Genomic DNA, 27,016 nt, shown 5'->3' with positions numbered 1-27,016 from the left:
AACCCACATCCTCACAGAGACTACATCAGGTTCTTAACCCGCTGAGCCACAATGGGCACCCCTAAAATAACTAATCTTTATACTTCTCCTGGTACCTCGAGGGGAAACCTTAATTTGGGTTGATTACTGTTCCTTTCCCCCTCCTCTAGATCCTCCTATGAGAATAAATGTAGTTTAAAAAAAAAAAGTTAAGTCACTGAGGTTAGGAGACCAGTGTGGGTACAGGTGATGAGCTGCCACAATATAAATGTGCGGAGGATCAGGAAACTATCCCAGGAAACCATCCCAAGTCCAGCCCCCTAGTCCTTCCTTCCTCAGCCCTCTAGTTTTCTGTGAGGGATTCAGAGCAAAGGCCCAAGGACCACAACCGTTCTGAGGTCCCACGTCATCTGGGTCTTGGTAGGTGCCCCATATCTGTAGGAACTGAGGCCAGTTAAGATCTCTTAAGATCTCAAGATCTGGGAAGGTCACAAAGCAGGGACTTTGGACTCCTTGCATCGATCGCCCTGAAAGCCCCAGGATAGGAAAGTTGCTGCACTGCCATAGAAAAGCCAGAGCACAGGCTCTTCTGAGAGAGAGTTTTGAGAGACATTTTTAATCTTAAAAAAAAAAATTTCTATGTTTGAGTCATATGAGGCAGATTCCATCACCTGACCCTCAAAGCAAAATACAGTGAGTGTCAGCATTGCTCGCCCCTCCCCAGACGGACTGCTGCTGCCAGGCCTCCTGACACTCCTTCTTGGCACTGTGCCAACCCCAGGGTATTTGTCCCAAGATAACATAAACTGGAGCAGGAGGTCTGGAGGGCCTGCTGCTTCGATGCAAGAATAAGGCCGCAATGTGCGGCCTCATTTCCCTCAGCTCTACAGTGAAGGCGCTGACCTGGATTATTTGTAAGATCCTCTTCGATTCCTACCTCCTGCAAAAGACAGCAAAAGGAAGTTTCTCAAGTAAGCATTTCATTTATAATGTGCTGGAGTACATGAAGCAAGTGATGAGGTCATTTGGTGACTCATTTGTTCATGGTAGACAGCCGAATAGAATAATTAGGTCCCAAAGTGGATTTTTTTTTTTTTTTGGCCAAATTTTCCTGTTTGGCTATCTAGCAGTATCAACATAACTGCCATATGCCAATTTTTTTCTCTCACACTTTTCTGTACTTAGCCAACACTGCCAACACTGCCCCAGTGCGTAAAAAATCTTGCTACAGCTGCTTAGTTCACCTGGGCATGTGCCATTGTCTAAACAATCTACATTAGTAGTTGGTTTTTGGAGGTGGAGGTGGAAGGAGAGGTTTACACACATGGCAAGCAGTCTTAGCCTACAGCCAAATGTCTGAGTTTCCAGAATTTTCAGTCCAATGGTTTATCCTAAGTGACATTTAAGGAAAATAGGGTGAGTTTTAGGCTGTAACCTCCCAAATCAACATTAGTCGGTAGTTTCTAAATTTTTCTGCACTTGGGGTCACCTGGGGATCTTTAAAAGTATTGACACTGGGTTTCCTCCTCCTTCTACTAGTTGCATAATTGGATTAGTAAGGGGTGAGAGCTGGGTGTCAGGCATCTTAAAATCTCTCTGGGTGAATCCAATGTGGGACATAGTTTGGGAACCACTGGCATTTGGTCACTATCTTGTTAAGTTAGTAAAGTGAGCTGATTTAACTTCTGTACAGTCTGTTTCCTGCAATGGTCGGGCCTACGGCGATGTGGTCCAGCTCAGGGGCACTTACGTTGGTCTGTCCAGCTTTCTGGTCTTGCTCTATCTATTCTGGCTCTATGTGTCCTCAGACTGGCCAATTTTGTTTAGCTTCAGTCTTCTCATTTATATGATGAAGCCAGCAGGCTTACTGCACTGGACTGTTCTGTGGATTAGATGGGCTTGGGAAACTTGGGGAAGGGCTTTGGACAGAATCCGGTACCCAAACCTTGATGTATTCTAGCCATCATTGTATTTTGTTAGAATTTTCAATCTGTGTTTCTTCTAAGAAAAAAGTCTTTGAGTAAGTCACCTGAGAAAGTTACCACACTTCCTTTAGTTATTATCTAAAGACTTCATAATGAGTATATATTTCTTCTTTTTAATCACAAAATTAGTTTGGTTTTTTTTTTTTAAATGGGTACACCTGAAGCTTATGAAAGTTCCCAGGCCTGGGATTGAATCCAAGCCACAGCTGTGACCCACGTTGGTTCCTTTAACCTACTGCACTAGGCTGGGGATCAAATCTGTACCTCTACAGTGACTGGAGCCACTGCAGTCTGATTCTTAACTCACTGCACCACAGCAGGACCTCCACAAAATTAATTTCTGAAAAGGGAAAAAAGATATTCCTTTCTCCCACTGCCAAGACTCTCCTTCTCTCCTCCATCACTTTCCATTTATTTTTCCTTTGTCCAATGATATGGGAGTGATTTTGCGACGGAACTGTACAACTGCAATCACAAACCGGCATATAATTACCTTTATAGCACCTTTTACAAAACCATGTCAGTAGAAGATAATGAACAGAACATTTGAGGAATTTTACTGGTCTCTCAGGTAATAGCAGAGATACTTTTCTTGAATTTATAATGCCTTGCTGGGATTCTGATTATACATACAATTCAAGTTACAAGAATGATAATACAATGAAATATACTTTTTGATGTAATCATGTAAAATACCAACTATGAAAGTCAACAATTTTATCACGGATCTCACATAGCAGATCAATCTCTAAAATCATATTGTGGGAGATCCCGTAGTGGCTCAGCAGAAGAGAATCTGACTAATACCCAGGCGGGTGCAGGTTCGCTTCCTGGCCTTGCTCAGTGGGTTAAAGATCTGGCATTGCCGTGACCTGTGGTGTAGATCACAGACCGGCTTGGATCTGACGTTGCTGTGGCTGAGGTGTAGGCCAGCGGCTACAGTTCTGATTCTACTCCTAGCCTGGGAGCCTCCATATGCTGCAGCCCTAAAAAGACAAAAAAAAAAAAAAAAAAAAAAAGACAAAGACAAAATCATATTGTGTAATGCAGTAACATTTCTCTAATGTAGTTTCACCTGTTATCTTCTTTTGATTTTTAAAAATTATTAAACCAATGTTAAAAAAAATCAAATGTGCTTGGTAGTCCTTGAGAAAAATGCAAGTTTTTGAGGGGATTATGAAGTGTGGCAGAAGGATATATTGCTGATTTGGAAGAAGACTGGAAGGAGTTTTAGGCAACTCGTACCAAAGTCTTAACACTTCACCGCAGCACCCCTACTGGGGGATCTTGGTATTGAACCTGAGAGCTGATCTACTGATCCCATCAGCCTGCAGGACTTCTACCACTCTTGGGCTTACTATCTCTGGTTGAACAGTAGCTCCAACAGTTTATCTTTGCATGCCATGCACATTTTATCATTTTTCCTGTGAAAAAGGAGAAAGCACTCCTTGCATAGTACTATTTTTTCAGTGAATTTTATATCATTATAGTTAAAGTTTCTTTGCATACAAACTTGGATGATTCTAATATTCAGAGACACAAATGAAGACTACTTGACCATTTCAAAAAGTTATTCCTAAAAAAAAAGTCATCCAGTTTTGAGAGTCTTTTTATCATGAAGGAAAACAAATTTAAAGTTTGTTCTTCAAATTATATGATCGAGAGATGACTGCAGTACATTATAGTATCAAAAAACCTGGGCTTTCTCAGCTTGGAAGGACTATTATTATCATAACAGTAGGATGATTCATTTGGGTCAACAAAACCCCATTTCTGGACATCCTTGAAAAAATACAATTAATATAATTCTACTCATGGATTTGGGAGTATTTGGTATGTTTTGAGCTGCAAATAATGTCTTTCTTCTATACCAAAAAAGAAATTATACTCTTTCTTTTTTTCTATGTTTAAGGGTTGCTAGGTTTCACTTGAACTTTACTTCAACCCTTAAAAATAAACTGGGAAGAAGAAATATATTTAGGGTGGGGACTGAAATAAGTAATGTGGAATTACACATCAAGGTTAAAGTAAAAGAATTTGATAGTTCAGGGAACAAGATGTGGTAAAAACAGGAAGGCTATGGGAAGATCGTTCAGAAGCCAAAATTTGGATTTGAATACCAAAATTTTAGAACTGGAAACAATCTTAAAAATTTTAAATAAGGAAATTAAGGGCCATGAGAGGTTGTAGAGTATAACTCAAAAATAGAGTACTATTTTAGCAGTGGTGCCTTCACCCAGACAAATTCCCCCACCCTCATACTGGGTAAGTCTCTCCAATATTAATCCTGCTACTGAGATGGGATTTTAGAAAGACATCTGGAAATACCACTGTTCCAATTTGGCACCAAAAGACTGACAACTTCCAAATATTTCTCTTGTTGCCTATAACCACTGCCCCAGCCACCTCATCTCCAGCTCCTGCCCTTCCCTGCCCTCTTTGTTCAGAAATACTTCTCTTCTGATATTTTGTAATATACAAATTGCTGTTTTCTAAAAGATTAAAAAAAAAACTGGAGCAAGATGTGAATCTTCATCATTGTTCTTTAGGGTATAACTTAATACTTTGAGCCTATTAGTTGGTTATTAAATATTTGTTAAATAAGCAAAAACAGCCTAAAAGAAAGGACCTGAAATCAGTCCAAAAGCAGGAAACTGCCCTCTCCTCCCCCAAAAAACCACAACCAAATTAACTCATATATCATTCTCCCTGAACCAGGGGAAAACTGCAGCTTCATACACCTAAAAACAAGGTCTCTGCCAGGGCCCAGCAAGATTTGATCTCCAACCTCCCCAAAGTATTTGCGGTCTGTTACTCTGAGGATATGGAAGGACACAATGGGTTGCCCCTTGATGAGACCATCCTAACCTCTGCCATCTTGTTCATGACAACAACTAGCAAACATTAAGTCTTACTTTTTATTCTCTTTCTTCATCCTCATTCTTTTTACTCCTTCTTAAGTATTCTGGTTTACTGTCACCATAAAAATACTTTAAAAATGATGGGTCGACCAAACGCATTTATCTCCTTTCTAAGACGCTGAAACAATGGCAAGGGATAAAAATACTCCAAAAATATGGTAAAGGACAGAAAAAAAAATACTCAAAAGACAGGGGAGAGGACATCAATTGCTGGGAAATTTCACTAAATGTTTGGCAGAGGGAAAGCAGAGTGTAATGATAACTGAATTACAGGGCAGAGGAAACTATTTAGAAGGAGAAGAGCAATCATTTATTTCAAAGAACTTCGACGAGGCCAAAGACCACCGACGGTAAGGTGGGAGAGTGTGTTCCTGTAAAGAGGGGATGGATGGAAATTCTGTGTATGGAAGAGCAGCCTTTTTCCTTTGCCTCCATAGTTAGGGGTTTGCTCAGTATCACCAGCTACTTGCTCCCTGGCAGGAGTGCAAATGCATCTGCTCTGGAGAAATGGAATGGAAGTGTATATTAGGAGAACTACGGTTCTACTCTCCCGCAGGGGCAACCCTCCCCAGATCACTAGAAAGAGGCTTATCCTCTCCAAACACAAGTCACAAGAGAGATTCTCTGCTCCCAACAGTTTTTGGGGAAAAAAAAAAAATCCTGAAATTATCTCATTAGATTGATGTGTGTTACTTGTTATTTCTGAACCGATCATGTGGCTGGGGGACATTAACCCTCTGATTAACCAGACCCAGGTTCTATGGGGTGGATTGGGATGATTCCATAATAAAAATAATGAGTTAGAAGAAAATGGCAGGCAACAACCTTATCCTCTACATCACTCCCAGTACACAGTGCCCCTGTGGGACAGGGCCCTCATAGTGGTCACTGGTCTTGCTCTTCCAGGTGGCTTGTAGGAGCCAGACTCAATCCCTGGGTCAACCAACTGGGACCAGATGTGCACATGGTAATGTATGCATAACATGGTAATATATGCATAATGAATTATATCTGACTGCTTTCCTCAGAAGGAGTCACTGACCAAAAAATGTCTTACATGGAAGCTTTTCTGCCTTTTTAAATATTTCCAGAAAAGATTTCTTTTTTTCCTTTTAATGATTTTTTATTTTTTTTCCATTATAGTTGGTTTACAGTGTTTTGTCAATTTTCTACTATACTGCAATTTTCTACTATACATTCTTTTTGTCACATTATCATGCTCCATCATAAGTGACTAGATATAGTTCCCAGTGCTATACAGCAGGATCTCATTGCTTATCCATTCCAAAGGCAATAGTTTGCCTCTATTAACCCCAAATTCCCAGTCCATCCCACTCCCTCCCCCTCCCACTTGGCAACCACAAGTCTGTTCTCCATGTCCACGATTTTCCAGAAAATATTTCTTAAACTTCCTTAATAGCCTGCTCCAGCTCTGCCCCCATTGTCAGATTTCCCTTTGTGCTATTCATTTGATCCGATTCTTCTATTCTGCCCACGGCATCTCTTAATATAACTGGACGTAATTTTCTGTATAATGTACATGCTTATACTTAAAGATAATTGTAAAATTTTCTCCAGGATGAATGACTTTTGTCTTTAACCACAGGATTTTATTTTCCAAACCTTTCATCATCTTTGTGGGTCTCCTCTGATCTGCCTCCAAATTTCCTGCATTTGTCTCAAGCTGAAGAGTCCAATACCAAATATAATAATCTAGGGAGATTCCCACAACAAAGTAAAGGCAATTTCTCAGGGAAATAGAAAGAATATTTTATTTTTACACAGCACTTCATAGTTTTAAAACGATCTTCCCAGGCATCATTAGGTCATTTGAGGCATAAGTTTGCTCTGTCTTCTTCCTAAACTCTGATGGTTGATGTGGGTCTACATTGAGTCAGGTCCAGACTGGGAAAGCCCAGAGTTCCAGTTTGGGGTCTGTTTGAAGTCCAAGGTGGTTCTGAGGCTGCATAAAAAATTCGTATTTCTTTATGCTTCCCTCGGACCAGAAGCAATCTTGAGGATGAGATAAATCATAGGGGCTTGGCATGGGCCGGATGAGCACTGTCCAGTAGAACTTTCTGTGATGATGAAATGTTTTACATCTGTGCTGCTCACTCAAATGTGGCTAGTACAACTGAGGAACAGCATTTTTTCTTTTATTCAGCTTTAGCTATTTAGTTCAAATTTGAACAGTTACCTGTGTTGAGTCGCACAAACTCTGGACTATCCCTAAGTCAGCGTTTAAGCTGAACTGGTTTCTGAGACAAAAGCGTATGGCACTTTGGTGGATCTTCATAGTTTAGGAAGAAGTGGATGGGTGAGAGGCATCTTAGTGGAATCCCAGTGTTTTCCCATTGTATTCCTTTTTATGCATCTCAGTGTTATTTGACCAAATATCTTTTCCCTCAGGAGTGCTAGCATTAATGGGACTGATTGATTTTTTTCTTCAGAAATAGATTATTAGAAACTTAGTTCTTTGCCTTGGCCAATAGCTATGTCTCAAATAAAGTTACATGAGCACAGCCACAAAACCATGGGGTCTCTAGATGGGACTAAGCACATTTTGACAGGGAAGTCGGATCATAAGAGAGGCTGAGTTTTAACCACCCATCTGAGACCCAAACCAATACTGCTAAGTCCCCAGCCAACGAAACATTTCACTTACGTGTGACACACTTATTGGCATAAGAAGGTTATATTAAAGGATATACATAACATGAAACTTGACCAGTTCAACTTCTACCGCAGCCTTGGGCTGCATTTTTTGCTGAGTTTAGCTTTTAAAGCATCATAAAAAAACAGAAGCAGTTAGTAGACTGACAAGGAAATGAGTGAGGAGTCACCATTTTCTTCTAATAGATGTAAACTCTCCCAATGGGGAATCTGCAGAGAGCTTTGGCCTTCTACCTCCGCAACCCTCTTCCGGGCCTCAGATAATCCTCAGTCAGCATGGTTTTCTTTCCTTTATTTATTTATTTATTTATTTTTAGGGCCGCACCCTCGGCATATGGAGGTTCCCAGGCTAGGGGTCGCGAATCGGAGTTGTGGCCACTGGCCTACACCACAGCCACAGCAACTGGGGATCCAAGCCACGTCTGCATCTGTGACCTACACCACAGCTCATGGCAACGCTGGATCCTTAACCCACTGAACGAGGCCAAGGATCGAACCCGCGTCCTCATAGATGCTAGTCAGATTTGTTAACCACTGAGCCACGACGGGAACGCCAAGGTTTTCTTTCCTTTTAAAAGTAAAGTCACCTCATTTATAAATATAAGTTTGTTGACTTTATTCTGGCTTTCTTCCTCTGACCTTTTTTTTTTATCTTTACAGTTCTGCTTTTTTCGTTGAGGTAACCTTAAATTTCCAACACTCTTTTCTCTTCTCTTCAAGATCACTGACCATCTTTCTTCTGATTTTGCTGAGAAAGTAGAATCTGTTAGAAAAGCACCTATTTTCCTTCTGACATCAGATCTACTCAACTACTTGAATTTCCACTTGGCACACTCTGCTTTCCCTCCCTTTATGATGGAGAGACTGTCCTGCTTCAAGCTAAGGTCAAGCCATCACCTATGCATCAGAACCCATCTCTATTTGGGGGTTGTGGGCTGTGCTTCCAAGATTATTATCTCTTTCTCATGACCCATCCAATCGGCCTTCTCCATTGGATTTTTCCCATTTCTATTATATACTTGCTTTGATATCATTTATATTCAAACAGCCATCACAGCAGACCTTCTTAATTCCAATATCTCCAGTCACTGACTCATATCTCTGCTTCATTTTATAGCAAAATTCCACAAAAGAGTTCTCTTTGTTCAGACCCTACCATCTCACCTTCTAGTCTCATCTATGTGAGAATGCAATTTTCATTTGGAAAAAGATATGTTTTTTTACTTTGCTGCATTTTTTCCCCCAAAGACTACAAAATAGACACGAATCATTTAATTACTTTCTTCCTGTTTCTTGATCAACTTATAACAGGAAGTAATTGTTTCTCATCAGAAATGTACATTAAAGACAAAGGCAAAATAACAGGAAGAAATGAAAACATAAGCATTCTACACAGGAAGGGTTGGCAAAGTTCGGCCATCCAACACATTATATAAATTGTGTCTGTCTGATGGTCTGTCTACATAGGGGCCAGAGAGATGCTTCTGTCCCCTTAATGCAAATTAATACAACAAAAGATCCTCTTCTCTACCCCCATGTTGGGCTCCTTCTGCTTGTTTGTATTCTTGCTTCAGAGCCTTTACTGAGGAATTTTAGATGAGAACTCTTGATCTTTTATTTTTGTCTATAATAAATGAAACAATAAACATTTTCCATCTCCTGCACGATCTGTTTCTGTGCCATTACTCCCCCTTCAACTATTAACTAATGAATAGTGTGTGTATTTTTCCATAACTTTCTTCTTGCTCACATAATCGTATACAAATATATGCACATATGGGTGGTGGAGTGGGTTTTTTTTTTTTTTTGCACAGCATCATTTTAGTTTTAAAATATTGGTATCATTTTATGCCTTCTTCTCTGCATTTTGATAGTCTCATATAGGTGGATGTATGACAGAAAGGGACATGTTTCTTATTTGATCTTTTTTAATGTCTGAATGATATTCCCTGGGTACCAGCATAACAGAGTGTTTTAATCATTACCCTGATGACGTACATTCTCATTGTTTCAAAGCTCGTAAAACCACAAAAAGAGCCATAATGAATAGCTTACTACGACAGTGAATTTCTCACTGTGTTTAACTTCAGTTTTTGTCTTATATTTGGAAATTTATGGGTTAGGAACATTCTGTGTAATACTGTCATAAATGTTTTGGTGGGTTTCCCTTTTATTTTTGTACATTTTTCTGCTGGCCTCTAGTGTAGTGCTCAAAAGTCTTCTGTCAGCCTAATTCCTGTTCCTCTGTAAGTGGTCTTTCTCGCTGATCACTTTTCAGATTTCTCACTTTATCCTGGAAGGATAGATAGGCAGTTACCCTAGAAAATGTCTAGGTGTAGTTTTTTTTTTGGGTGGGGCATGCCCATGACATGTGGCAGTTCCTGGGCTAGGAACTGAACCTGCACCACCATAGCAACCCAAGCCGCTGCAGAGACAATGCTGGGTTTTTAACCTGCTGTGCCACCAGAGAACCCTAATTTTTATTTGTACTTCTTTGACACAAAAAAAGAGAAATTTTTTTTTTTTTTTTTTTTTTTTTTTGCCATACTCATGGCATGTGGAAGTTCCTGGCCCAGGCATCGAATCCGAGCTAGAGCTGTGACCTATGCTGCAGCTGTGACAACACCGGACCCTTAAACCACTGAGGCTTAAACCAATGGGAACTTCTCAGAGGGTACTTTATTTATTTATTTTTTTTCAGGCCATTCTCATGGCATATGGAGATTCCCAGGCTATGGGTTGAATTGGAGCTACAGCTGCTGGCCTTTGCCACAGCCACAGCAACGCCAGATCTGAGCCGAGTCTTCGACCTATACCACAGCTCATGACAACCCCGGATCCTTAACCCACTGAGCGAGGCCAGGGATCAAACTCACAACCTCATAGTTCCTAGTTGGATTCGTCTCCTCTGTGCCATGATGGGAATTCATCAAAGAGTACTTTTAATCTTTCCTCAGTTTAGGAAGATTCTTAGTCATCTCTTCATATTTACTTCTCTGCTACTTTTGTCTGTTCTTCTGTAACACCTCTCCGACAAATATTAGAGCTTCTTAATTTCTAATTCATCTCTTTTATTCATTTATCTTTCTTCTTTATGTTCTGTGTTATGAGTGAATTCCCCAATACCATCTTCTAATTCATTGGTCTCTCTCCATTCTACAATTTCCCTCACCTCTCAAGGGTTCCATTTCCATAATGCTATTGGTTTTATTTCCAAGACTTCAAACTTAATTTTTAGAGCTATACAGATCTCATTTTATTTATGCTTATTTTTGTTCTGAGTTTTTATATTATTTTTTTCTACATAAAAATAAATATTTAAAATTGGTATATGACAAATAAATGGTAAATTTTTCCCTCTAACCCTGATAGTATGGATGCAACTTGTATCAGAATCATCTTCTAGTCTATCCAACCCTTTAGAACACAGCCTTGAAATCCTCAGAAATCTGCATCACTGCAGTAATATGGCACCTTCTATTCCAAGTCTTTGTACTGGAGTCATGGTTCAATTCACCTTACAAATCTACAATTTTCATCAGGGTTAAAAATTGGAATTTATCGAATCATTTGATCAAAGATTTTTAAATTCAATTCAAAAAACTACAATATTTCTTAGAATATATGATGCTTGCATACTACATATTTTTGTTGGTGTCAAATTTATTTAATAAAACTTAATTCTCTATTCATGTCTGTCTTCATATAGCATCACTTTATTTCTTCACCATTATGATTTAATAATGGCAAACGACCATCTTACTCCCTGCACACAAATATCTCTCACTTTTTTACAACCAGATTGGAAACCACATTCTAAGTACTGCGATTAAGTGCCTCACGTGAAGTGTAACAGAGTTTGGATCTAACCTTGATAGTGTTCAGGTAACAAGGGCACAACTGAACAATAAAACTAGTGTAGTAAAAGTGTTTTGTCAAAGTCGAGGGGCTATGGCCTGAGAAACTCATATTAACCCAGGAGTTCCTGTGTATTATCTCACTACTCAGATGAAAAGACATTCAGGACATTGTTCATTCCCTCTTCAGCTTTGTTGCTAAGACTGCCTAACAGCCTTTCTCATGAGAGTGATGAGAAACCTAATACAGTTTGGGGAATCCAGTCATTTTGCTTCAAAAGCTGTTCAATTCTCCAGGGCCTTTGAAAGACACTGTAGGGATTCTGAAGAGCCAAATAGCTGGAACAGGATAGTTCAGGGTTTGACCAATGCTCAGGTTACTGAACACCTGAAAACCTCAATTTCCTACCCTTTGCAATAGTTATTGAAGGCTACTTCTTTCTGGTAACTTCTTGCAATCGTTCTTGTGACTTAAAGGTTATATATTACAAAATAAAAACAGATGACAGAAGTTTACTTTTACGTTTTTAGAGTCATAAAGAGAGCCACATAAAAGCCTAGAACACACACAAGCACATCCGTGATACTCAGCAAAATGGAAGATTCTGTATAGAGTTATCCTCTATCTAATACTCCATAATCTGCTGGCAGATCATTCAATTTTACCTTTGGCTCATTGAGAGTTTATTCAAAACCACACCAGTGAAGTGAAAGCATCTCTTAAAAATTCACTTGATCTGTAAAATGATATTGTACTGTGAAGGAATAGCTTTCCTCTTCCTTGGTGGAAAGATGTCTATTATTATTATTATTATTACTTTTCAGGGCTGTGCTCATGGCAAATGGAAGTTCCCAGGCTAGGGGCTGAATTGGAGCTACAGCTGTGGGCCTACACCATAGCCACAGAGATGCCAGATCCAAGCCACGTCTATGACCTACACCACAGCTCATGGTAATGCTGGATCCTTATCCCACTGAGCAAGGCCAGGGATCGAACCCACATCTTCATGGGTACCAGTCATTTTCATTTCCACTGAGCCACGATGGGAACTCCCAAGATGTCTGTTATTGATACTTTAGGTTTAAAACTAGGTTTCCCGAAGTACACGGTATATATGCTACTGATAGGAAACACCATGATTTTGATAGTTACAAGTGATTATTTAAGTGGGAATTAGATACAGGAAAACTTGTGAAGGTGGTACACGAATGACTAAGGTTAGAGAAACTCTGGTTTAGGTATTTTTTAAATAATCAAAGATGATTCTCACGGAAGAAGAAGAGACCAAGTAGGATTTTAGCTGGAAATGTTAAAAACCTAGTTTGCAAAGAGGGCGAGGCAGAGGTGTATTTAGTATGCTGGGAGCGGGGTTAGTCAAATATGAGCAGTTTCTTATACACAAAATCCACACTTGAAGTCACTGGCTTAAAATAAAAGTAGGTCCTACGCTCATTTGGAGCAAAGAGAAAGAAGCCTACCTCAACTAAAAGTTGAACCAGCTTGAATCTCAACTTTAAATAAGATTAATAGGACAGAGAAAAATGTGTCTGGACAGAGGGTACAGAGTTCCAGAGTGAGAGACACAGAGACCTCCAAATAGATCATTGGAAAGCCTGACAGATGAGTGCCAGGGCTGGATGCCAGAAAGAAGTTTTCGGAAAATCATCAAAGAAAATGCCATTCTCTCCCAGGGATCCTGGGTTAGGACTCGAGAGCAGTGTGTAGCAAGGGTGGGGCTAGAGGCAGCAGTCCCCACCCCCATACTATCATTGTGTAGAAGCGTTGGTATATGACAATAATATAAAGCAGACCAATTTTTTGGTGCAACCACTGTGGAAAGCAGTATGGAGATTCCTCAGAAAACTAAACATAGAACTACCATTTAATCTAGTAATCCCACTCCTGGGCATCTACCCAGAGAAAACCACGACTCGAAAAGACACATGTACTCCGATGTTCATTGCAGCACTATTTACAATAGCCAAGACATGGAAACAACCTAAATGTCCATCGACAGAGGAGTGGACCCAGAAGATGTGGTACATATACACAATGGAATATTACTCAGCCATGAAAAAGAACGAAATACCAGCATTTTTAGCAACATGGATGGACCTAGAAATTGTCATGTGAAGTGAAGTCAGCCATACAATGAGACACCAACATCAAATGCTTTCACTGACATGTGGAGTCTGAAAAAAGGACAGACGGAACTTCTTTGCAGAGCAGATACTGACTCACAGACATTGAAAAACTTATGGTCTTTGGAGGAGACAGTTTGGGGGTTGGGGGGATGTGCTTGGGCTGTGGGATGTAAATCCTGTGAAATCAGATTGTTATGATCATTATACAACTACAGATGTGATAAATTCATTTGAGTAATAAAAAAATAACAAAAAATAAATAAAGTTTCCTAGAGGAAAAAAATGGGCAATATAAAGAAAAAATTGTGGGTGGAAATAAGGAGGGAAGTGTTAATAAGCACTTTTAGATTTTAAAATATAACATAAAATCAAAATACTATTTATTATGACCAATCATATACAATGAAGTAAAAAAGATGTTGAAAATATAATTAAATATAAAAGCATATATCCTTAGAAATCACTAAGACTATTCAATAAGCTGGTTATAATAAAGAAAACTGGGAGTTCCCGTCGTGGCGCAGTGGTTAACGAATCCGACTAGGAACCATGACGTTGCGGGTTCGGTCCCTGCCCTTGCTCAGTGGGTTAACGATCCGGCGTTGCCGTGAGCTGTGGTGTAGGTTGCAGACGCGGCTCGGATCCTGCATTGCTGTGGCTCTGGCGTAGGCCAGTGGCTACAGCTCTGATTAGACCCCTAGCCTGAGAACCTCCATATGCCGCGGGAGCGGCCCAAAGAAATAGCAAAAAGACAAAAAAAAAAAAAAAAAAAAAAAGAAAACTGGTGCCAGATAACTAGTTATAATATAGAAAAATATATTTTTCATGTCACTTTTTTTTAGCCTCAAAAAAATAAATAAATAAAGCAGACCAATTTTTGGTTGCTTTTATTATTATTTTAAAATTGTATACAGAGGCAGTCTCCCTGGATGGAGGGCTGTCTCCACCCTGTTTGCTCACAGGTTTGCAGAGTGTTTAGCATGACCATGGAACAGCAGGATAAGACATCTCTAGAGTTGGAGACATTTGGCCTCATGTCTGGAAGGTCAATTAAAAAGCAAAGGTCTCTCTGGAAGGCATCTACGTGAAGGTGTAATCTGAGTTACTTGTGTTCCCATTCAATCCAGGTGAACTAGAAGGCCTTGTTTCCAGCGGGATGACTCAAGGCATTGCCAGATAATAGCCAATGAGGAGGAAGAGGAGAGGTGAACCAGAGAGATGGAAGTAGGCACAATGAAAGATGTAAACGGCCAAATTTAAGAAGATATAGAAGGAAATACTATCGGTAACCCCGGATTTAGATTAGATGTGCTTCTTTCTACTCCTGATTTTGGAACCCAAAGCAGAGGGTATAGCATCTTACTTTCTGGGCTAAGAACGAGGAGTCCCATGATGGTTGGCCCTACTTCAGCTCCTTCCCTGCCCCCAGTTCTACATGAGTCCGAATGTTAGGGCCTTTCTTTAAAATTAAGAAATACCACATTTTATTTTCTGCATTAGTCTGGATGAGTTTATCAGAAACTATACTGAAAGGATGTTGTGCAGAGAACCCAAAGTGAATTTAAATTCAGAAGACCTGGCAGACCACGTGCGAGAACTTTGTCCAGTGCTGGGAAGTTGCTTCCCAGAGAACAGGCATGCCTTTCCACAAAAATACCTTCCAGGGCCATGGTAGTATCCGTGCTAACTGCACCCTGGTTTTGGACTAGGAAGGCAAAGCGACAGAAGTTTAATGACTTAAAATAGAGTTCTGGGGAGTTCCTGTTGTGGCGCAGTGGAAATGAATCCGACCAGGAACCATGAGGTTGCAGGTTCGATCCCTGACCTTGCTCAATGGGTTAAGGATCTGGCATTGCCATGAGCTGTGGTGTAGGTCGCCGACACGGCTCAGATCTGGTGTTGCTGTGGCTGTGGAGTAGGCCGGCAGCTGTAGCTCCAATTGGACCCCTAGCCTGGGAACCTCCATATGCCACAGGTGAGGCCCTAAAAAGACAAAAACAAAACCAAAAAACCCCACAAAAACCCATATAGCCCTTTCTCATGCAGACATGTCCTGTGTCCAACTGATTAACATCTTAAGTGGTGATCTGAGCATCCCATGTCTACTTCTACCTTTGTTAACACTTATTTCTGGTAGAGATAGCGTTTATTTTCCTCTGTTGGCAGCTGTCGGAGGTATTTACTTACCTTCCTGGCACTGGTTTTCTGTTTTCTTTGAAGCTCTGCTAACTGAACAAGTGAAAAGATCTTCAAATTACAACTTGCATCAACTTCATGGACCATCTGAGAATGAAAAAGCACACAAATCTTTTTGTTGCACTTTCTCGAGGGGCGGTAACCCTAAACTCGAGTGATGCTTTCCCCTCTTGTTTTATAGCCAAGAGATGCTTAATCACTTGACAGGCAGCCTGTGCTTTCCCTTAGGCCAGCAACATTCCTTGGAATCTCGGCTGCTTTGACTTTTAATTCCTTTAATCTGGTATTAGTGCTTATCAATACCTATTCTTGTCTTCCACCAACTGGGTATACCAGGTCAAAAGGAAAACTGGCAAATCCTTGCTCTCTTGGAACTGGGCATAGGTAGGAGGAGGGAAGCCACATAATTTCCCCCTTTCTGAAAAGGTGTGATCACAGACACAAACCCTCAGTCAATCAGAGTCACGTGGTACTGAAATAATACCAATGTTTCTTGTCAATCCAGGGAAAATATATGTTAAGCCCCATATACTTGACACTTGAAGACTGTGTTTTTCAATTCTCAGTCATTTTGTGTGGAAATACCTTCATGTTAACTCCCATTAAAAGCTGTCGAAATGATGGGACTTAAACATGTCATGTTATTCAGTTTGAGAATCATAAGCAAAAGGCCCAGGAAGTACACTGGAAGTTCTCCTGAGATATTCCAGCACGTTGAGTTTTACTATTACGGAGGCCATTCCTCCATTGGGGGTAATAAGTCTCTCATCTTAGGAGTTCTTCAAGCATAATCTGAGATGTTGAAGTCATCAAGTAAGGCTGTTGTTATTGTACTAGTGTTTTAAGGGCTGCTGCAACAAAATTCTCCAAACTTGGTGGCTTGAAAGAATGGGAATTTATTCTCTCACTTCTGAAGGCTGACGTTCACAGTCAAGGTGTCAGCAGGGCCATGCTCCTTCCGTGACTCTGCATGGAATCAGTTCTTGCTTCTTCCCAGCTTCTGGGGGTGGTGGTCAATCCTGGGCATTCCTTGGCTTACATCTGTATGACGCAGGCTCTGCCTCTGTCATCACGTGGCCTTCTCCCTGTGTGTCTGTTTCTGTCTCACCTTTTCTTCCAAGGACACCAGACATATTGGATTAAGGCTCACCCCAATTCATTCATTAATTATTCATTCATTATGACCTCATCGTAACTGGATTATATCTGCAGAGATCCGATTTCTGAATAAGGTCACATTCATGGGCACTGGGGCTTAGAACTTTAAATGCCTTTTTGGGAAACAATTCAACTCATGAGTGTTACGTTACTACTAATATCACTGAAGATTCTAAGATTTCATGATTCTCACAGTGGGGTAAAGTGGGTTTATATACTTTTCATGAATACTCTGAGAATGATAACCCAAATTATTTCCTTTGGAGGAATTATAATAGAAGATATTGAAGAATAAGGGCTATAGTCCCAGATCTCAGACTACAGACAAATCTCCTAAAACTACTAAGTGTTTGGCTTGTAGCAGTGAATCCTTCTCTTTAGAGGTACTTCTTACGTCATAGAAAGCAATTTGGTTTCTTGCAAAAAGGCCTGTAGCAAAAACTGATTAATTCATTCAGTAACATTGAGCGCACACACTCTGTTGGGCACTGCACTAAATGCTAGGGATACAAAGATAAAGAAACGAATGGTTTTCCTTTGGTCTAAGTAGAGAAAAAGGCTTGTCAGCAAAAAGATTACCATAGAGTGTGAGATGTGCTCTAATAGAAGGTTATGCAAAGAAATTTGGGACCACAGGAAATAAATCTGTTAGTAAGGAAAAGGGTGCCTTGAAGGCAGTATTGGAGCTGAGACATATATGATTTTATGTGGTCGGCAAGACAGGAAACCACATACAAGTCAATGAGAACAACAGATGTGAGGTGTGGACATTTTTAAGGTCAGGTTATGTGCCTGGATCAGAGGATTGATGGAGGAAACAACCTGATGTAAGTTTGGAAAAGTGCAGTCAAATCAAAAAGGCCTTGGGAATTCCTGTCTAAGGAGCTTGGAATTGACTCTGTAGGTCACGGAAAGCTTTTAAAATATTTGAAGCCAAGGAAAGCCACCATCAGATCTGTGGTTTAGGGAGAAAGCCGCGGCAGGGTGGAGGCGAAGCGTAGTTCCTGACCAAGAGGACATGCAGGGAGTGCTGCAGGCTGAGAAGAAGGTCTGAATTCAAACAATGGCAGTGGTTTGCGGGGGCAGAGTGTGGCTTCAATATACAGTCGGATGGTAGAAATAAAAAGATTCGGTGGCAACTTGGAAATGGAAAGAAAGGAGAGGGAAAGGCTGAGCGATTCCCAGCAGTTGAGCTGGATGCCCTTAATCACCAGAGAGGAGATAAAGAATAAAGAAGGTCTTGAATTTTTATCAGGGCAAGGAAATAAGTTCATTTAATGAGAATAGGCGAGAAAACCAGAAAAAGAGGACAAGGGAAGAACAAATCTCTACTCCGGCTCAAATGAAAATCAAAAAAGAAAGGACTTAGAACCATGTATTAGGTTAGAGTCCTTGGATTTGGTTACAGTCTAATCACTATCAAAGTAATTCCAGTTATTCATTTCTTAGCAATGTTTCAGATGCTCCTTCCTCTCTGTCTCGCAGGAAAAGTGGAACAAAATGTATCTGACACACCACTTTAACAGTACTTGCACAGCAACTGGATGTTCAGTCATTCTCTTTCATTGCTTAGTGTAACTGAGCAGGACCCTGTGGGGCTCCTGGGCACAAAAGCCTTTCTGTGTCCCCCATTTTTTGTTTTTAGGAAATGGGCTTCATTCGGCCTCCATAGCTTTTCCTGAGTTCCTAGGGGCAGGTTCAGACAGTTGCTGATCAGGGAAGGAAGGGAAAGCCAAGGAAGGAACAGTCAAGGAACAGTAGTACAGCCTTGGGGCGGGATCCTGGCTCCCTCTCAAGGGATACACATAATGGTGTACACATCTTACACACCTAAGAGAAAAGTTATACTCGTTATGCTTCCTTTCGAAATGAATACTTTCAAAGTGAACTGCTCGGAGTCCTTCTTTGGTCTTCTCCCTGGCTTCAGTGCACCCTGAACACAATCACCCATGAGCTAAAGATTAGGCACTCTGAGCACAGTTGCCTATGGGTTCAAGATTATTAGCACATGATGTTTTTCCGGCACTTTCCTAGTTTGTTCTAATCTCCGATTAATATATCCTTTTCACAGGTACTGCTATACTAGGCAATAACCCAGAAGACCACCATCATGATCCTGCCAGATCTCCTGGGGTCAGCTTTGACGACTGAGATTCTCCCAAAGACAGAAGAATGCATGTTTGCCCCAATCGTGATTCCTATCTGAAAACCTGGTTTTCTCCTTTTTACTATAAAACACCTGGCAATTCTTCCCAATGGGGGGCACAGTCTTCAAGGCATTAGCCTGCTGGGACCCCCTTTGCCTGGCAAAGCAATAAAGCTACCTTTTTCTCCTTTGCCCAAAACTCTGTCTTTGAGTTCCTACTCGGTACTGGTGGACAGAGACCCAGTTTTGGCAACATTAGGTTCAGCCCATGGTGGCATGTACGTACATTTGAATTAGAGTTCCTTCAACATCTAAAGGTTTAGAGATGGTATGTCAGAGGCTCAAGGACGTAATTTTCAGCAGCTCTACATAAATACTACATAAAATGATCCCTTAGTGATCTGAGATGTGTCTTTCAAAGTGTTCAAGTTTGGATTTAAGCATTCTGGATTTAAGCAAAATGGAAAAAGCTTCATATGACTGTATTATTGTTTTGCTTCAGATGGGCATATTTAACTTTCTTAGAATATAAGTGCCTAAAGGGGAAAACTTTGTTTCTTTTTACTAGCTACCCTGTAATGGGTTGTTAGAGGAAAGCTCCCTTTCTACTCCAGCTGAAGATCCAAAGACTGAAAAACAAAATGCCAAGTACTTTTGCATTCTAAAATGAGGTGTTAGGCCATTATGTAGGACAGACTGAGAGACTGAGACACTTCTGTGGCTTTTATAGGAGTTTGAAGTCCATACTATATATTTTTCACCTCCTTGGTCTATTCCCCAAAGGAACCAGGGCAATTATCAAAAGTCTCCGGAGAGGAGGAACTACAATAGTTTCTGACGAGCGAAATATTCAATTTTGAACATCCAGCTCACTCACTTGGAAAATCCAGCTCACTTCCAGATTAAAATAGTGCCCTTTCCCTGAATCTCCTCCTGGCATCTGTGTGTGGCTTTGGAGGAATGAATATAACACGGACAGGAACTGGAAAAGGGACAAGAGTCAGGAAAAGATAAGTTGCCCATCAAGACCCTCTCTCCCACCAAGGACCTCTACACCCAGCACAGACTCAAACTGAGGAAGAAAGGAACATTTCAACTGGATAAAGTTTGGGGCATTTGACCAACACACTAAATTTTGCTGATTATGGAATCATTAGACTACAGTGATCTTTTGATGCTAAAAAAAAGATTAGTCATTTGGTTGAAGAAGGATAGGACACTATCCTAGCTTTCCTCCAGGAACAGAAAGATCTGGGCATAGAGAAGGTTTGTATAGATCTGGGGGAAAAAAGGATATATTTAGTTTCTTAAATATATACAATAAATAATGCAGAAAATAGAAATAGATTAAAAGACTAAGGTAGAGGCAGAATAGTAAAATGAGAGCAGGGAAAAGTTAGGGTCCTGAAGTGCACATCAGAAAGTCCTGCATAATTACTACAGCTTGGCAGCAAATTGGGTTCCGAATTTTTTGGCAGCCAAAGAAGGAAAGGAAATATGAGCACTTGCAAGGTTCATTGACCAGTTGCTTAGAAATAGAACACTTTTTTTTCCCTAAACCTTAAATACAGGGGAAAAATTTTCCAAATCTTTGCTGAATGGGACATATTTTTTTGTACTAGGAATGGCAACGAAATTAAGTATCTTATATAAAAAATATAAAATACCCAATTTCTTATTACATATATAAATACATCATATAGGTTATACACACACACACACACACACACACACACACATCACATACAATTGCCTGGCATTCATTTGCTTACCACTCTTTTTTTGTCTCTGTCTCTTTTTTTTAAGGGTCACACCCATAGCATATGGAGGTTCCCAGGCTAGGGTTCAAATCAGAGCAGTAGCTGTAGCCGCTGGCCTATGCCACAGCCATAACACCAGATCTGATCCATGTCTGTGATCTACATGCAGCTCATGGCAACGCTGGATCCTTAACTGACTGAGCGAGTCCAGGGATCAAACCTGCATCCTCATGGATGCTAGTCAGATTTGTTTCCACTGAGCCACAACAGGAACTCCTGCTTACCACTCTTAACTTTTTGGTATAATGACAATCAAAGAAGTGGTTTTGTTTTGTTTTGTTTTGTTTTTTAAGATCTTCCCAGGTAGAGACAGCAGGGAAAATACTGAGAAAAGCAAAGATGTGGAGGTTTCGGAAGATGTGCTGGGATTAATAGATGTTATTATCAAAGCCAAGACGTATGGAAGAAATGGCCTATAAAGGAGGATATAAGAGACAAGACAGAAAAGGGAAAAAGGAAAGGGGAGGAAATGAAGACCAGAAAACCACAATGATAATTCCTTTTCTGGATATTAGGGCTTTTACTTATATTAAAGAAATATGACATGAAGATCTTCTTACTTCCATGACTAATAATCTTTGATTTCATGAATCTTTGAGGACAGTGATTGTTTTAAAAATATTCTTGGGATTTATTTTAATTAAGATAGGGAGATATGAAGATGATTCTCATAAAGAAAGAAGTTTTTTATGCTCACAGATCCCCAGAAATATGAACCATGGCACGCTAGGCACGGCCACAGGGGGAAACAGTAGGGTTGGCCAGAAGGCAGAAGGAATAAGGGGAAAATATGGGCAAGAGCCTTGTGGTTTCTGAGAAAAGGCAAGGCAGGATAAGCAGGCTTAGGATTGGCTGGTTTGAGTAATATCCAGTTTAGGGGATAGATAGATGGTAAGGATGAAGGGGAAGTTAACTAATATGAAACAAGGAAATGAGAAGAGAACAAAGCTCTCTACCTGAGAACCACAAATGTACTACCGTAGCTGGAGGTTCGCATTGTGGCTGAACAAAGAATGACTGAAAATATATATGAGGGACAGTTAAACTCTCAAACCCTTTCTCCTGGTGGGACAGCTAGTCAACCACTCCCTCTCCAGTACCAGCAAAGTGAGCAGTAAAGGGCTAGAAGTTTCCAGTGGAACAAATGGAAGCGAGAGATTTAATCAACTTGAGGACTTTTTATTTCTCTATTGGAAGGTATGGAGCTAAGTTAGTGATATGGACAGAAAATATGAGGTAGACAAGAATTCTATCTATTAACTTGGTTTTAATGAAAATGATCTGAGATATGATTCACTATTACATGAATGGCATTTACCTAGTTATCATAATGTAAGCCCTAAATGCCAATCAAATAAAAATTTTTAAATAACTGAATTGAGATGTGGGGAAAGGGAGAGAAAATATTTGAGTAGAGGATAAGAGAGCTAAACTTTCATCTTCCACTGTTGGAAGCCATTAGATTATAACTAAATGGGGACAGTCACAAAATAGAAATAGACCTATTACTTACATATTCTAAGTGAATTAAATGCAATTGCCTCTGGTGATTTTTAAAATATGTACATGTATTGCTCTGATGATATTGAATAATAATTACAAAAAACAAAGTGGGAGGAGTTCATTTTTTGTAACTTCTGATAAAAAGAGAAGAGAAAGAAGGATTGAAGAAGGGAGGAGAGAGTGAAGAAAGGGTTGAGCACCTAGGTCTGAGACTAGAAGGGTCTCAGAAAAGACTCTGGAATCTTCTAAGAGACAGATATTTGAAGTCCAGTTTTAACTTTTGAGAACGGAAGCCATCTTACACAGATCCAGGACACTGAGCCCTGAAACCATCTACCCACCAGGCAGGTTACTGGCTACAACGTAGAGGCCACTTTAACATGACTTCACTATTCACACTTTTGATTGGATTACTTTGTTTTTCCTGGAGACTCTTGTCCAAGCGAGAGATTGGTTGTTACAGGAACTTCCTAGAAAGAATCGTCAACTCTTCAATAGAAAGCTTCAATAGAGAGTTTGCACCCTGAGATTCCTCGAATCTCTTGCCTCAAAAATCCTTGCCTTACTCTTTCTGCCTCTCCTAAACTGTCCTATCATGGTTTTCACCCAGACATAATCAGTCCCAACCCCAAATGGGAAAGCCCACCTTCCAATAAATGCTGTCCTTGCCTTCCCTTCTCTGCGATACTGCCAAAACTCTGTTGAGGTCAGGTTCTTATTTTTCACAGTAAAGCAATAAACTCAGCTTAGCCTTATTAACCAGTTGGGTCAGTAATATTTGCAGAGTCGGAAAGCAACTATTTCTTTTGTTTTTGGTTTTTGGTTTTTGCATTGCTGCCTTATAATCCTTTCTCCAGAAGGTTAATAAAAACCAGAGGGGAAGGGAGACGGGGTGGTGGAGACGGAGCCCCTGCACTATGTAAGGGAAAGCAGGCAGAGCCTGTTTTGCAAGTTGCCTTCATTCCTGACTCTTCAGTGAACTTTCATTCACGCATATCTTTACAATAACTCCTTTTACTTGAACTAGATTAAATCAGACTCTTTTTTTTTTTTTTTTCCTTGCATGGAACAAATAAGGCTGAGGCATGAATGCACACCATAGGGCCTTTTAAGAAATTGTCTCTTTTAATCCTCTTAATAAACTTGTAAGTTAGTTATCATCACCACCAACTTAGCCTATGGAGATAAACCTTAGGAAATGTGTTCACATTTGCACAGATACTGAGTGTCAGAGCTGAAAAATGAAACCCAGGACTGTCTGGCTCCAAAGTATCAAAGCTCTTTTTACTATTTTTATTTTTTTAAAGGTACAAAACAAACAAAACCAAAAATGAAATAAATTTAAAAGACCTCTTTGCTCGAAGTTGGTAAATACCATTGTCTTCCACATGTGCCAGGTGGTGTGTTTTGATAGCACTTTGATAGACAGGGAAATCTAAGTAAAAATAAATAAATACAATAAAGCAGTTTCTTAGTTTTCATCCAAAACTACTTTAAAAAGTACAAGTAAGAAAAATGCGTTTAACTGACTCATGTGGCTTTTGAAATGAAATGTGGTTTTGACTTTCTGATGTAAATGCATAATTTTAGAGATAGACGTGACATACAGAAAACCATTTGTAAGCCATGATTTACAGGACAGCTTCAGAAGAAATGGTAACTGTCATATTGTATCACTCGCATCCTAATGAAACCCATCAATTTGGGCAGAATAGGTCAACCTCCTGCCTTGGCAGCTGTAGGGAGTCACGTGAATTAAGTGGTAGGAGAATGTGAGCTCTGAAGTCAGTCCTGGAAAGGACCCTGCCCCACTCTTTCCTGGCTGTGTATGACACTGAGCTCCTGAAGGAACCTCTGATGTGAGGCTTCTCATCTATAAAAACAGCCATGATAATGCAGCAGATCCTATTTCATAAGATTTCTGTGAGAGCTAAATTAGAGTGTCAGGCACACAATCAGCAGTTGATAAGTACTAATTTCTGTATTTTTTCCTTTAAAGATATGACAACATTCGGCTAGGAAATTTAGACACACTTGAGCCTACAGGAGTAAACTCTGCTGCTCTGAAAGGTCAAAGAAATTCTCTCTCTCTCTCTCTCTCTCTTTTTTTTTTTTTTTTTTTTTGTCTTTTTAAGGCCGTACCTGCGGCATATGGAAGTTTCTAGGCTAGGGGTCGAATAGGAACTGCAGCTGCTATGCCACAGCCACAGTAATACAAAGAAACTCTTGTAGTGGCTTTATTATGCAGTGGAGAATGCCTTCGGAGCCATGACCTTAAAAGAAGTTTGCGATTTCCAAATAATGTAGAATTCAAACCAGTACAGAAAGGTCAGCATCAAATATATAGATTTTAGTCAACTTCCTGTCTGCTAATATTCCTTATTGCTAAATCTCTTCTAAAATGACAGGGAAATGACATAGAAGGAAGACAGAGGAGGAGCCACGGATACAGATGATTGAAAAAAAGCTGACACTTTCAGGCCACACAGGAAGCAAGACCCATACAATCCTAAGACTTGGAGCAGCAGGCATTGGTGCAGGGCAGTGGATGGGGGAAAGGGGAGCAGAAAGCAGAGGGCCTGGGTTCAAGCTGGGGACATCTGTAGGGCAACCTCCTGTACTTCAAGGGACTAGGTAACGACCCTTCTCTCTACCCTCCCTCCCTGAAGGTGAAAGATGAGGAAGATGGTTTATTCTCTGAAGAAACTGAAACTGAAAGGCTATTTATTCAGTCAAACAGATAACCCTCCAAGCGGAGAATAAATTAGAGCCAGCATATGGGACTGAAAGCCCTTCTCTCTTCTACCTTTCTCCCAGAAACCCCCGAGACGGGTGTAGCTCTGCCAGGCAGGAGAGGAGAGAACGTATTGACATCCTGAAGGAAACTATTTTCAGTTACTGACGTTGTGGGTCACCAACTGAAAAGGACCAGTCATTGTTGATTAGGCCTCAGATGAATCCACCAATTAATGCGCTTTGCCCTTACACAGAGCATTTTCAAATATTTTAACTGCCTTAAATTTAGTAAGAATGCATAGTCAAGAATTAGACATTCAAGAGAAGTCTCTAGTATAAAAGATACCAAATCCCCAAAACAAGAAAAGAAAGGTATGTAGCAAAAGCAGAATCCATACAGAATATAGAAGACATCTTCAAAAAATGTACTTTATGGCTTCAGAGATGTAAAAATGTGGTATTATAACACATAACAAGAATTAGAAGGCATAAAAGGATCAGAGAAATGAAAGGGCAATTAGATATTATGATTAAGAAAACAATAAAAGGAGTTCCCATCGTGGCGCAGTGGTTAATGAATCCGACTAGGAACCATGAGGTTGCGGGTTTGATCCCTGCCCTTGCTCAGTGGGTTAACAATCTGGCCATGAGCTGTGGTGTAGGTTGCAGACGTGGCTTGGATCCCGTGTTGCTGTGGCTCTGGCGTGGCCAGTGGCTACGGCTCCGATTCGACCCCTGGCCTGGGAACCTCCATGTGCTGCAGGAGCGGCCCAAGAAATAGCAAAAAGACAAAAAAAAAAAAGAAAACAATAAAAAACTTCACTTGGACTTGAAAGTTGAAGGGTACATTTAAAAAAGTTACATCAAAATTAGAAGAAAGATATTGAATGCAAGAAAATAAAATGTATGTGGAAAGCTTCCAAAGAAGGGGAAAAATAGGTTGCACACAAAAGATTACAAAATAGAAGGACATTATGTCGCCTGAATGTTAGATGACAGTGGAACAATGCCTTTAAAATTCTGAGAAAAATATTCGACTTAGAGATTTTTGGCCAGACCAACTATCAATCAAATACGAAGGTAAAGGAGTTCCCACTGTGGTGCAGCAGAAACAAATCCGACTAGTATCCATGAGAATGTGGGTTGATCCCTGGCCTCGCTCAATGGGTCGGGGATCCTGCTTTGCCATGAGCTGCAGTGAAAGTCGCAGATGTAACTGGGATCCTGCTGTGGCTGTGGTGTAGGCCTGGCAGCTGTAGCTCAGATTTGACCCCTAGCCTGGAAACTTCTATATGCTGTGGGTGCCGCCCTAAAAAGCAAAGGAAAAAAAAATGAAGGTAAAATAAAATACAGGCATTTTCATGCAATTAAAGGTCACATTAAATACATGCCTCATGCCTCCTTTCTTAAAATGCTACAGAAATATGAGCTTTTCAACACAATAAACTTTAAAAAAAGGAAGGAAGGAAGGGAGGGAGGATGGAAGGGAGGAAAGAAAAGAAAGAAAGAAAGAGAAAGAAAGAAACAAAGAAAGAAAGGAAAGAAAGAAAGAGAAAGACAGACAGGAAGGGATACGGGACCCAGGAAACAGGATACTTAATACAGAAAAGATAAGAAGGGGAGAAGCATGTGCCAGCTTTGCAGTGGCGCTAGCAGATCCACCATCCTGAAGAGGGCAGGAGAGAGGTCTTGAGGAGAAACAACTGAAGTATTACCTGATGGATTACTGACCTTATAACGCATCCCTTAGGAATATTCAGTAATATGTGAATAGAAAAAGTAAGCAAATGGAATAAAAAAACCCCAACTGTTACCTAAAAAGCAAAACAAAAACCAAAATCAAAGTTTTACATACAGGGAAATTAATTCATGTACACTACTTGAACAATTTTTACTT

General features: G+C 40.2%; 1 protein-coding gene and 1 long non-coding RNA gene across 6 annotated transcripts in view; one reads left to right on the top strand and one right to left on the bottom strand.

The window, feature by feature from the left end:
• Positions 1-818: 818 nt before the first annotated feature.
• Positions 819-19,259, top strand: LOC146394972 (uncharacterized). Of its 3 annotated transcripts, XM_085006010.1 has the most exons (4): positions 819-950; positions 5,159-5,235; positions 5,792-5,852; positions 18,986-19,259. In XM_085006010.1, the coding sequence occupies exons 1-4, from the start codon at positions 839-841 to the stop codon at positions 19,063-19,065; spliced, it is 330 nt and encodes a 109-aa protein (XP_084862136.1). In that variant the 5' UTR covers positions 819-838; the 3' UTR covers positions 19,066-19,259. The 3 variants fall into 3 exon arrangements, 1 of the variants encoding a protein (XP_084862136.1); XR_014834402.1 differs by lacking the exon at positions 5,159-5,235 and having other exon boundaries at positions 18,986-19,073; XR_014834401.1 differs by lacking the exons at positions 5,159-5,235; positions 5,792-5,852 and having other exon boundaries at positions 18,986-19,122.
• The window catches only part of LOC100514329 (uncharacterized), a 277,119-nt gene continuing 265,680 nt past the window's right edge, over positions 15,578-27,016 (bottom strand). For 2 of the 3 annotated variants that reach the window (XR_014834404.1, XR_014834403.1), the window contains one exon: positions 15,748-15,843. This is a non-coding gene — a long non-coding RNA (uncharacterized LOC100514329). Of the gene's footprint in view, positions 15,844-27,016 lie in introns of all 3 variants that reach the window. The other variant, XR_002340408.2, reaches the window with a different exon arrangement.

The sequence above is a fragment of the Sus scrofa genome, chromosome 18 (genome assembly GCF_054392235.1).
Source record: "Sus scrofa isolate SSC_HxYL_T2T_F1_AM1 chromosome 18, Sscrofa_HxYL_maternal_Yorkshire_Landrace_v2.0, whole genome shotgun sequence".
NCBI lineage: Eukaryota > Metazoa > Chordata > Mammalia > Artiodactyla > Suidae > Sus > Sus scrofa.
The sequence above is the reverse complement of the archived record's forward strand: the minus strand, read 5'-3'. Positions and strand labels throughout refer to the sequence as shown.